The 13,585-nt window shown below is 43.7% G+C and overlaps 1 protein-coding gene across 8 annotated transcripts in view; it reads left to right on the top strand.

The window, feature by feature from the left end:
* CREB5 (cAMP responsive element binding protein 5) overlaps positions 1–13,585 on the top strand; it is a 264,799-nt gene that overhangs the window by 94,972 nt on the left and 156,242 nt on the right. For all 8 annotated transcript variants that reach the window (XM_083578731.1, XM_083578734.1, XM_083578732.1 and 5 more), the window contains one exon: positions 940–1,112. In XM_083578731.1, coding sequence (XP_083434857.1) covers positions 940–1,112 — 173 coding nt within the window. The remainder of the gene's footprint in view (positions 1–939; positions 1,113–13,585) is intronic.

Here is a 13,585-nt window from a genome sequence, read left to right as displayed (position 1 = left end):
ACCTGGCTGTTAAGCAGAAGGTTGGTGGTTCAAGCCCACTCAGGGATAGCTGTGGGCTGGATTCCTGCATTGCAAGGGGTTGGACTAGATGACTAGCTGACATCTAGAATTCATAGGATCATATAATGGAAGGGTTGCTTCCATTATATGATTCTATGAATTTTAGATGTCAACTTCTTATTCCTGTTTCAGGTCTCAGCTGCTGAATTTACTCTAGATACTTACTTATCTGTGGCAATAATGTTACCTTGCATTTAGCCTTAAATTTTTGACTTTCATGTCTAGCTCCTCTTACTACTTAACAAGAACTCTAGGATACTCAAAAACATATCTTGCGTACCAACAGGTGTTAGAGCAATAATGAGAGAGCAAAGATGAGTCCAGGAATAACTTTGTATTGGCTTAAGATGTCAGCTACACCCAGAATAAATGTTAAGGTTCTCGTACATATATATATATATATATATATATATATATATATATATATATATAACACGCACTAGTTGTTATTCTGAGTCCTGTCAAACCCAATTCACTTATCATTTTCAACAGATCTAGTACTGTAGCACCAGGCTGAATACTAAATCAATGTGCCATAGACTGACCGTGAAAATCATTTTCAAATGAAATATATATCACACACAGGCAAATGGATATGTGCAAAATGTCTATATTATAAATCACGAGTCAGATGTATGGAAGAGTGATTAGTCAACTTCCAAGTATTTTCAATTTGTGTTGCACTGTAAAAGCAGAAGAGTTATTTTTCATTTCTTTATAGCTGTTAGTTAGAGCAAGATCTATTGACACGCAGTTTGCCGGGAGCCAATAACTTTTCATTTTTTGTTGACACTTCCAGATCCCTAATTTTAGGCAGGAGGGAAATTAAAAACAACACACGATAGCATCCAATTTACTCTCCCAATCCCTTTCTCACAGAATATTTCAATGCATAACGCCGTTGGAGGAGCCATGGCAGCACCGGGGACGCACCAGCTCTCAAATCCAAGGATGCCAAACCACGACACCAGCATCGTTATTCAACAAGCCATGCCATCTCCGCAATCGAGTTCCGTCATAACACAAGCACCTTCCACGAATCGGCAGATTGGGTAAGGACATCCTCAGTTGATTCTTGCTTGGATGAAGTGCTGGTCTAGGTGTTGTGCCAGATGTTGTGTTTGATGAATGATACACGGCGAAACTTTTGCAAGATAATCTAGAGATGGGTGGCGGCGGTTATGTAGTGTCATGGAAATTCATGCTCAGGGTTCTTACTGCTGTTGGAACCTGTTGCGCCACAATAAAGGATCTAAGTCTACTGACTGCTGTTTTGCTCCAAATTACTTGGCTGGAATTTCCTTCCTTTACTGACCGCGTGGACCTGCGGGGGACTTGTATCCTGACGAGCTGAGCTGTTGAGTAGTCTCTCAACCCTTATCAATAGTATTGCTTAGCATTTCAGCCACCGGAAGAGCCATATATTGAAAACATACTGTGTTTGTTCATATATCTCTGATTACTATCCTAGAGAGAGATCCCACATTTCTTCTGTACAGTTTGGAGTCTATTATGCAAAGCTAATCATAACTGAGAGCTTAAGTAATAGCCTTTCTTCTCCACAAGAGTCCAGAGCTATCTTTAAAAGGAAAGAAGCTGACCACCCATCAGTATGTTCTGTGACCCTCAGGGCCACCCCATCCATGAGGCAAAGTGAGGCAACTACCTCAGGCTGCAGGATCCACAGGGGCAGCAGATCTGGCCTCCAAAGAATGCATCGCTCGCTGCTGCTGCTGCTATTGTTGTGGTAGCCATAACAGTTATGGTGTGCTCCTTGGAAACCAGATCTGTCTGCTCCTCTGCAGCCTCCCCATGCCATTACACCTCTACAGTGGCTTATTGGTGACTAGGAGGCACTGCTGGTCTCAGGGCCATCTTACCCATAGGCGCTAGTGGTGCGGGGCACCTGGGTGCTGGGCTCTCAGGGTGCCAGGCCTAGAGTCTGGGGTTCAAGAGTTGAGTCCGGGGAAGAGCCTGCCCGTCGGTTGGAGCGCCACAGCAGGCTCTTCCGCTGCAGGTGGTTCTGCACTGCGAGTTTGGGGGTGACCGAGCCAGCGAGACGCTGAGGCAGCCCACCGGCTCCACCCTCCTGTGCGCCTGGGACTGGGCAACCTGGGGCTGGGCGCATCTTTGCACCCTGGTGCCACATATGCTTAAGACAGCCCTGGCTAGTCTCCTCCCACCCCTAGGGAGTAAATGGTTGGGGGCTGCCCTCTGGGGTCTCCTGGGCTCTGCACCCACCTGATGTGATTCAGAGTGGGTCCCTCTCCTCCTCCACCACGACAGCCTTTGATTCCCACTTCAACCTTTGGGTAAGGTTGATTTGATTTCCCCACTTGTTCCTGATATAGCTCTTCACTCCCCTCCTCTTCCCCGATTGGGGGAGCACCATTTTCTGTTTTGCCCCAGGTGCCAAAATGTATTGGGCCACCTTGATTCCAAAGTCAACCCCAACTCCATTATATTTAGGCTGAGGATTTCCTAACCACTCCATGTGCTGGCTCTCTCTTTCATCCATAATGAGCATCCAGCCAAGTTGTTGTCCTTAACCCATTAGTGTCTCTTCGTACATTGTTTATAATCTATTAGTCTGTTTCCTAACTTTTGAAAGATCCATCAATGGGTATTCTACAGCTTTTCTATCATCTGTAGTAAAATGCATGTCCATCGTGTTGTCGTATGCTCGAATGCTTCTTCCTGGACCTCTGGCCTTGGATGAATAAGAATTGCATGACGAGTGCAGCAATTGGTATGGTGGGATAGAATTATGAAACTGCTCTTGCTATAGCTCACCTTTACAATGGGTAGGGTAGGACAGTGGAGGTGAGCTTGGGCTATGCAGGTGCAGCAGTAGAACCAATTTTGCTGCGGCTCTTTCCCTCCCCAGTCCCATCAAAGTCAGCTGTAGTGATGCCAGTGTTAGCTGAAGCCCACCAAACTGACCTCTACTGTGTAAGACTCATTCAGAGATCTTTCCAGATGTCTTTTTCTTCAAAAAACAATGCACAGTGGATGCCTATATGTTTCACACATCCCAGGCTCCTTCACTGTATGTGTGTTCCTGTTGTATTGACTTCCTGTGTTCTTAGCACTGAAAGATAAGAAAATCAGGTTCTTTTGACAATTTATGTACTCATTGATATTGCTATTGGCGTGCGGAATGTGGTTCTGTGAATATCGTGGGCATCTACCAGCTACTGACATTAGTTTTTTAGCTCATTAGTATTGGAGATAAACCCTTACTCTGTGTTGACAGTATTGTGTGATTTCTTTTATTAAAAAAAAATATACAGTGGTAATATATTCTCAAAGGTGTGCCAAAGTTCTATTGTGTACCTCTCTTACACACAAGAGTTCTGTTCCTGCTTTCACATGCATCCTTTGGGGCAAATGCAGAGAGCTTTTGATCCTTCAAATGTTTCTAACTACATAACTTTGATCATTCCTGGCCATTGGCCCTGCTTCCAGGGACTGATGGTAATTGTAGCTCAGCAACATCTGAAAAGCTAAGATTCCCCACACCTGCTTACCTGCTTTAGAATAGACAGTGTATTGTACTCCCTTCATTTTAGGCTTCAATTGATATCCATTTTCCTGGGACTAAGCCCATGGAACTCAATGTGAATTACTTCTGAGTAGATACATATAGGATTCTGTTCCTAGCATTGACTGAACAACCAACATTTATTGGCTAAACCAAATAAGCACAGTCAAAATAATTGCCATTTGGTACATTCGTGCACATTTTCAGAATTGATTTTTACTGCAGAGGATATATAGCCTTGGGTAAGGGGAAGAGGACATGTGAAACACTTATGAATGGAATTCTTGGTTTGTATTTCAACATATTCTAACTTTGTGGGCAGTGAGGTCCTGGTTAACGTATTGTTGCACATCACCCCGACCTCCGACTGGTGTGGGATTCCAGGGGTTCCAGGCACTTACCTAGGGTTCATTATTCCTTTTGGAAATCAGGCACAGAGGAGACTGTGGTGTCTTTAAGATACAGTGGTACCTCGGGTTAAGTACTTAATTCGTTCCAGAGGTCCGTTCTTAACCTGAAACTGTTCTTAACCTGAAACACAACTTTAGCTAATGGGGCCTCCTGCTGCCGCCGTGCCACCAGAGCACGATTTCTGTTCTCATCCTGAAGCAAAGTTCTTAACCCGAGGTACTATTTCTGGGTTAGCGAAGTCTGTAACCTGAAGCGTATGTAACCTGAAGCATATGTAACCCGAGGTACCACTGTATACGTTTTTTAAAAACATATATACAAACTGAGCCTGAGGGCTTAACACCATCATCACCCCCAAAGGGTCTTGTTTCTTCCATAGCTGCAGCCTTGGACTCAAACAGAAACCAAACGTTGTGTTCTCTGACCCTCTTTTTCTTGTTTTCTTTTAGATTACATCCTCTCTCACACACACACACACAGACACACACACTTACTGACACACACAAAACTCTCTACAGTGGTACCTCTGGTTAAGAAGTTAGTCCATTCTGGAGGTCCATTCTTAACCTGAAACTGTTCCTAACCTGAGGTACCACTTTAGCTAATGGGGCCTCTCACTGCCGCTGCGCCGCCACATGATTTCTGTTCTCATCCTGAAGCAAAGTTCTTAACCTGAGGTACTACTTCTGGGTTAGCGGAGTCTGTAACCAGAAGCATCTGTAACCTGAGTGTCTGTAACCCGAGGTACCACTGTTGAGAGAGGGGCCCCCACCTATTTGCTCTGTTGCACCTTAATCCCCATTAATGGGTCGTCACCCAGGCAATCACTTCGTGGAAAGCTAGTTTGTCATGATTAGATGTTAACACTTGCTGGATCCAGGGATTAATTACAGGGCCATGGCACCCGCAAACTCATAACAGTATGAAGTATTAGGAGAATTTGCTGCCTCAGAAAAGGATTCTTTTTATTTTGAGAGAGAGAGAGAGAGAGAGAGGCCCCGCAAAATACGTTTGTTAAAAAACTCTAAGCTTTTCAGCAGACAATGTCGTAATGGTCTTAGTGCATCTTAAGTGGGAGCAGAATCTGGCCCTGTAGGCTATTGGAAACTGCAGTGTAGCAACATTCTGATTTTTATCACAACTGTAGATAGTTAAGTGTCAAAATATGGCCCAGCCACCTGCAAATGTTTGCACTGGCTGCAGTCCAATGAAAACAACAAATGGCAAGATAAGGTTTCATTCAAACTGTTGCATTCAGGCCTCACTCCTGCACATGAGACTGGGATTCATCTGTGTGCATGTGCATTTCATTCCATGAGGCAGAGTGAGGTGTCTTTGGAGTGGCTGTAACTTTTATTTCCAGGTCTTTCTTTCTTTCTTTCTTTCTTTCTTTCTTTCTTTCTTTCTTTCTTTCTTTCCCAGGAGGCATGTGTATAAAATGGTATCATCCTAGATACCAGACAGGATAAGGGTTATTGTGAACAAATTACTGGCAGTGTATAATTTTTATATGCATACTAATTTCAGATGTTAATATGCTTTTGCTGCCGAGAAGGCCCCAAGTCAGATAAATGAGAAGAGGAGAAGCAGAATACAGCAATATTTCCTTCCTGCTCCCACAAAAACCACGATGTGGTCCTTGTATATCTTAATAACCAAGCAAAAACAATATTTTTTGTCATTTCAATGTACTCCTTAGGGCTCTTACAGACGGGTGTTTATTGTGGGACTGGTAGCAACGTAAGCATGCAAGTTTATTGTATCATTCGCATTACACTGTTGGCATCCAAATTTCAATCCATTTTTTTTCTTCTGCATTTGAACTGGATTCACCCCTTCTGTTGAAAATCTGAGAAATTTGTTTTTAAAAGCCTGTTTCTGATTACCTGTTTGTGATCTTAGTGGTGTGTTTGCAAATTAAATCCCTGTCTGGAACCAACTTTAGTCTGAAAATTCCCATGTGTTGCTTTACTGTCCTTAAAACCAGTGGCGTAGCTAGGGTTTTGCTGCCCGGGGCTGTCACTGAGTTTGCTGCCCCTCTCACTGTTCCTCACCCGGGAATCCCACTGAATTGCCACAGTCCTCCCCTCTGCTCTGACTGTCCTTCCCTTTTTTCCCCTGCGCCCCCCACAACCCAAGGGGTTGGGAAGGCACTCTGTTCCAGTCACCTCAGACTCCACCTCTTCTTTGCTTTACTTAATGCCTCATCGTGTTCTTTCTTTCTCTTGCTTCAACCACAGACAGAGCTCAAACACCTATTCCTGCCAGGCAAAAGCACCCAAAAATAGTGCAAAGCAGGAGGGATAAGGAAGAATGTAATCTGTTATACCTGCATGTTGCTTCTGCGGACAGCTATAATACTGCTCAAGTATGGCGGATTTAGGTGGCACACCTGTGACAAGCAGGGGCGGAGGAAGGGGTGTGTGGTGGGGGCGGGCCACCCCAGGTGTCACCACTGAGGGGGGTGACAAAATGCCGGGCGGCACTCACTGCAGGGCCTGCAGCACACCCAAGCCACACGTCTCTCCTGAGAGTGACGCGGTGGCTTGGGCGCCTGCAGGCGTCCCACTGCCCAAACAGTCCACCTGCTGCCTCCCCCTCAGGTGTAGCATGGCTGAGTGGAAGGAGGCAGGCAGACTCCTTGGAGGCCCCACAGAGCGTCTTGCCCTGGCTCGCCCCACCCCATGGGCAACTGGCCCTGCCCCTGGGCGCAGGGTGCGCACGCCACACCAGGCGCCCAATCGGCTTGCTCCACTGCTGGTGACAAGCCCCGTTTGCAACTTCAAAAGCACAGCCCATTCCTCAGGAAAAGAAACCCATGAATACCTGAGTGTAGGTGCTCAAGAGCTACAAGTGTGCAGTGCCTTGCGATCAAAAGAGAAGTGGCTCTGGGCAGCTCCCAAGTGCCGGTGGGGTGGCTCAGTCCCCCCTCTCGCCTGCCTCTGCCTCCTGGCAGTGGATGTAAGGGTGATGCCTGAGCCTGAGTGGATTCGGGGGGGCGGGGCGGTGGCACAGGCACACGCTTCTCCACCGATGGAGGGGGGAGGCAGTGCCCCTCTCACTGTGCAGCCCCATGGCATCAAGGGTAGGCTGCTCCTCCCCCCTTTCCTCCGCCAGTGCTTAAAACACACACATCCCAAACCGACCCAGGTATAAAGTGTTGGAGGAGTCATTTGACTGCATATTCCAGGGGTTGTCAACCTGGTCCCTACCGCCCACTAGTGGGCACTTCAGGATTCTAGGTGGGCGGTAGGGGGTTCTACGGCACAAGCTGAATCCTCCTTCCATTGAGCACTGGTGGGCGGTAAGGAAATTTTACCATCAAGAAAGACGCATTAGTGGGTGGTAGGTAGAAAAAGGTTGACTACCTCTGATATATTCAAAAGAAAAAAAGAAATCAGAAGAATATAAACAGTGACATTCTAACTATGTCTACTCAGAAGTAAGTTCTATTGAATTCAGTGGGACTTATTCCCAGGTAAGTGACATTAAGATTGCAGTCTTAATTGGCATGCGTTGCCTTTGCTTCATTACCGCCAGAATATGGGCTCGCTGGGAAGCCAAAGAGAGGAAAGACAGTAGCATCTCAAACAGTGAGAAAAGATAAAATAGCATAAGAGTTTATTTTAAAAGCAAGGCAAGGCAGATAAAGTGAATCCTCCCTCCCATTTCATTACAACTACATCTCATGCAATTGATTTCTTACAAATAAATGACAATTTTTGTTTTCCCAAACCAAAAGCAAACATTGCATTGCCAGTGAAGAAGAGAAACACTTTTATTTTATTTATTTTTTTAAATACTTTTTAGTGATTTGTTACCAAAAACAGAAAGAAAAATGCAAACATAACAAGAGATAAAAAAGCAAAGAATCAAAAATGTAAACCATAAAGTGTCACAACCTAGAAGGATAAAAGTGGAAAGATACAGCAGAGTTCCAAAGGGATGATAAAGTATTAACTCATACAAAACTTTATAGGTGTGTGTGTGTAGTATTCTCCACCTTTGAGTTCCTTTATTACTGAGAATAAAGGTTCTGTACAATGTTGAGTGAGCCCAAACATTTGCATATACAGAGTATTATTGAGCCACTTCGCCAATAATATTCAATCCAAACCACTGTTTGAGGAAGGTGTTCACTCTTTCCTTAGTGAAGATAATTTGATCTGTTCATTTATTATATCTGTGCTCTTTCCTACAAAGCCATTTACTTAGATGTTATCATGATGTGCCTCACTTAAAGTGTCAGCATTTATTGATTGGTACCTGAACAACAATGAAATTCTAAACCAAAACAATCTAGATTTTGGACTTGGTATAATGCTGCACATATGCTTCATCAGTCTGAAGCAAAGATTATTTTTGCACATTTTTTAAAAGGAGACCTACCTATTTCCATGGGAATCCCATGTACACCATTTTGAGTTCCATGATGGAACAAAAAGGTTGGATAGTAATTAAATTAATCAATGCATTTACTTTTAATAGTATGGTGCTATTTTCACTACCATAGGAATATGGGCCCAGGTGTGGTGGAGCAATAGGTGGGGGGGTCAAGACATGATTTAGTTGCAATAAATTGAGGACAACCAAGTGGGATTTAAACAGGCCACAACTTTATTGATTATAGATGTTAGCAGGTTTTGGCATAGGCACTGGGTGTGTATCTTGAATCAATCATTGGAAATGAGCAGTATTATCATTTCTCCCAGACACAAGGAATTGTTTTATAGCTCCTGGCTGGAGTTTCAGCTGCAAGAGCAGCAGCCGCTGGCCTGGTAGCAAATGCAACTTCCTTTCTACAAAATAATCTGTTGCCATTTCTGCTGCTTAATTTATTACTTCTGCTATATTTTAGGGAAGGCTCTCTTTAAACATGAATAGACAAAGCCCAAACAGCTCCCCACTGCAGAGTTCTTAATGGGAATCTTGTCCAGAATGAAATCCTGACAACAGCTTTGGTGCTGAGCACTCCGAAACAAGAAGCAGAACCCATAACGTATCTTAACATGATGGGCAGCTTGTTTATATGTGGGAACCCTGCATATGTTCCAGAACACTAAGTAAAAATTGGGCGGCCTCCAGTATATGGTTACTCTTGTTTTTGCATTAGTTGAGGGTAGCCCCTTAAGTATATGCAGTTGTGCCCACTGTAACAGAGATTAGTATTGTGAGTCATCAGTATTTTTGGACACGGGTTGATGAAAATTAAATGAACAGGGCAGAAGCTGTGGAATTCTTGAGGAGTTAACAAAACAAAGTTGGTTAAAGTAAACAAGCTATTGTAGATGTTTGACTCCCTGTTAAAGCACCAATATAAAAATTTGAATAAATGATTCAGAGTTTAGCATCCAGGAATATTGGGGGGGGGGGATTGAATCCATTTCCTGTGAAAACGCCTATTTAATATTCTCAGTTTGTGTTCTTTTCATGTGGTTTGTTTTCCTAAGTTTTGAAACCAGTCTTAACCGAACACATTTGGTCAGAAGGTTATAAAATGACAGCCAGCTCTGACTGGAGTCCAGGTTGTTGCGGAAAAGCTTACTACTTCCTGATTGCTTGAAATTTCCCCATGGTTCCCTCTTCCTTCTTGGTTATGGATTACAATTCAATGTAATATAAAAGAAATAGCCACTGGCACCACAGTCCTAAACTAGTCCTAAACTAATTTACTTAGAAGTCATTGATTTCTATTCAACTTCGAAGCAGGGTTTGGGTTGCAGCTGAAGAAAATGGATTGTTCTGTTGCATTGTTTGAAGAATCAGGAAAAAACTTAACATAGCATCACTGAGATGAAATACTTAAGCAAACCAGTGTCTTGCAAGATGCATAATCAGTAACAAAGCAACACACCAATTAACACCAATATAATCTTTTAAATATATGGCAAATGAAAGATGAGGAAACAAAGGAAAACAAGGTGCATGACAGCAAATTTTCTGTAGCATCTTGATCTGACATTAATATTCAAATCCCTTGCAATGTCAAAATAGGCCATCTATTTCCGTGTGTGTGTGTGTGTGTGTGTGTGTGTGTGTGTGTAAAATAAGTACTTACAGTGCTCCCTCTTAATGATTGCAGTGACGAGGAAGGAACATAAGGACTAAGAGGATTCCTAAAGTATCTGGTTCCAAGTTGTGTTGGGCTTTGTATGCTAGCACAAGAGCCTTCAAATTTGGCCTGGTAGCATACTGCTAATGCAGGACAGCCATGGTGTAATATGCTTTCGGCAGGCTGCTTTACTCACCAGCCTAGTTGCAGTGTTCTGCAGTAGCAAGCCCTTCAAGTTGTAGGATTGCCATATGCCCTCTTTTTCCAGGACACGTCCTCTTTTTCATGGGTATGTAAAATGAGAGTTGCCCTAGTGATCCATAGTTAAAAGTAGAAGTTGGCAAATTTGTCCTCTTTTTTGCTTCTCAAAATATGGCAACCCTATTTTCAGGGACAGTCCCAGACTTGCAGAAGCTCTCCTGGTATCTGATGAACGTCCAGCTTTTCCTTAGGATGTCCCTATTTTCATTGGTGAAAATAGGTATGGAGTGTATGGAATAGGACGTCCCCAGGGCTTCTTTTCAGCCATAACTCACTTCCAACACCTCTTAGCCATTGCCATTCTAAGAGAATGAAGGAGGCTTTCATGGTGAGTTCATCTCTTTTTCTAGAAAAATAGCACTGGACGCCCCTGTTTTCATCAGAGAAATGTTGAAAGGTATGCACTAGCTAGAACTTCCCATTCAGCCATAAAGGTGTCCCCACCTAGAGCTCATAGTCATTGGCCTTTGGCAAACCACTATGCCCTTTCAGTAAGCACCTCTCCACTTTGGGCCGTATATCATGAAGATAGTAGGAGCAGCCAACTTGGCGTAATTGTTGTTTGTAACGCTTTGAAAGCAATGCTAGGTGCTAAGGGTTATTATTGCCGTTTCAAGTGGTGCATGATTAACTTAATGAAACAAATGCTATGAGGCGTGGTTACGGCCATCTTAAAAATGACTTGACAGCTAAGATTAATATTCATGCATAGCCCTTCTATCTCCGTCCCATTTGTAAGATTCCTGTGGGAATTCCTGGAGTCAGGAGTTTCTGTTGTTTGTTCATTTGGCAGAGGGACCTGGGGCATGTTCTAGCAATGCAGCCTTTTATGCTCCTCTTTGATTCATTTCCTGATGATTGCCTGGTAAATTTGCGAGATGTGCCCCTAGCCATCAGCAGGGCCATAAATTATTCCCCATTAACAATAGCACAATACAATATGCTGCGGAGGATGCCTGTACATTCAATGGAGCCCTGTTCTCCCCAACTATTGTGTTCATATAGGACTGCAAGAGGGCCATTAGGGAGGTGAATGGGAGGTCTGTATGTGTCTCTCACATCCACCCCTACCTTCATGGGGCAGACGTTGCTTGTCTTGGTGTAAGAGCCAGCGGCAGAGATGCGAGTAGCTTCTGGAACAGCAACAACCTGCATGGCCCTGTAAATATGCAAGACCATGTCATATTACAGGTATTGCGCCATCTTGCAGTTTCAAGCTTCTTGGTGGCTGTAGTCTGGCGGGGGGGGGGAGGTCTGAGCATAGCCACAAATGGGTAAACTTGGTAATGGTCTCACGGTAACCGAGAGCAGTTCGGAGCAGCTTCTTCGTATTAGCCTTATCACATCAGGCCATCGGAAAGCAGATAGACAGGTACATCTGAGAGACCTCTGAACCCAATTAAAGTTATGCCACAAAGAAATCAAATTCATGTGGTTTGCATTCGGAAAGTTACATTTGGTGGGCTCTCCTTGCTTTTACTTGGAAACCTAATGCACACCATGTGAACATTTGAAATGCTTTTAACAGTTAAGACCAGCTCAAATAACACTGAACTAGAGCAGCAATAAAGAATGAATTAAGACTGATTGCAACTTGCAGTCAACATTATTATTATTTTTCCCCCCTTTAAAGGCATATATCTTCGGTTTTCTGCTTTTAGTAGTGCAGTAGCCGTCCTATTACCTTTTGAAATAAAGACTTCAAATGACAAGTGCAGTAAATTGCACTATATCTGAATTTTGTTTTGTTTTCGGTCGGGAACAGTAGTGGGGAAAACCTGGATACCATTTAACTGGCAGCTTGAGTTATACACCTTTGTGACAGTTCAATAACTCTGACGTTTGAATATACAGAAAAACAGGATGGGAGTCTGAGGGATTTATGTGCTTGTTACTTTTTCTTTTTGCGGGGGGCAGGGAGGCTGGTTTTTTGTGGGTAAAAATGCACTGTATTTCACAGAAATAATTGGTGTGCTTGTTTCTTTTCATGCTGCATAGTCCACCTCAGATCAAAACTCGTAAGGGCTGGGCGTGCTTCCTCACGAATACATTTTGAATCAAAATTATTTAGCAGAATCAATTTACAAGCCTCCAATTATTTCCATATCTTCATTCCTTAGGTACCAGTATTTATACATTTTAAATACTGGGATGTGTGTGTGGGGGGGATACATTGTTCCCAACCCCCCTCAGCAAGGTCTTAAGCATTCAAGACGAATCCCTTAATGTGTTAAAGATTCCTCTGAATAATGAATGAAGGGGAGGAGGAGAGCGAAGCCGCGCTAATTCCAGCTCCATTATAAACATAAAATCATTGATTTTGTGGGGGTAAAGGGGAATCTAACCCTTCAGAGGTTAGGCTAAGCAATGAAAAATTAATAAACAAGTACTTAAGTTAAGTTAAGTAGTTTACTGTGCCTTAATCCATTGCAGAAGATCATGTTTGTGAAAGCCTTTTGTAACAGGGCGCATGCCAAGTGCGGTGGCGGGTGGGGTTTGCTTAGGCCCCCAAATCTGCTAAATTATGGTTCTGCCTGCCCGCCTTGTTTCCTAATGCAGAACTCAAGACACAATCTTTTGAAATCTGCAGTAAGCAGCGTGCTAGGTCGTATGTGAGTTTCTCCTACTCACCCGTCATATTTGCATGACGTGCTCAAGCTCTTTAAATTTCAGAAGGCCATGTATGAAGTTTGCAGGCAGCAAAATCCCAACATACTGCAAAATCAGTCCTGTTGGCACAATGGGGCTTATTCCCAGTTTCACCGGGTTTAGGATTGCAACCGTAGCCTCTCTAACTTAAATTTATTATCTGCTGTGTACCGACATTAAATTTGGATGTGTGTGTCAGTGGCGTGCGGTCAGTGGACTAGGGGGACCAGGCTAGTCCCCTAAATGTTCCCAGTAAATTAGAGTAGGTGCCTTCTTCCCAAAGACTGGGAAGCTTCTGCCTGGTTTAGGGAGGTGTGATGCTCTCGTGAGCGACGTCACAACGCCCCGTCCCTCACAATCGCCCTCACAAGCTGGTGCCTAACTGTTCCCCTATGAAAAATTTCATCACAAGCCAGTGATGTGTGTGTGTGTGTAAATTAAATATGGACATTAAATGTGGCCCTGTGATCTGTGGTGGAGATATTTTGGATGTGGGCTATACAAGTTACCCGTAATGGATTTAACTTATTTCACCATGTTGTCCCAAAACTCAGCACTGCCACCACTGAAGCCTTGGCATGCGTCTGTCTGTCTGTCTGTCTGTCTGT

This window comes from Podarcis filfolensis, assembly GCF_964270895.1.
Source record: "Podarcis filfolensis genome assembly, chromosome: 12".
NCBI lineage: Eukaryota > Metazoa > Chordata > Lepidosauria > Squamata > Lacertidae > Podarcis > Podarcis filfolensis.
The sequence above is the reverse complement of the archived record's forward strand: the minus strand, read 5'-3'. Positions and strand labels throughout refer to the sequence as shown.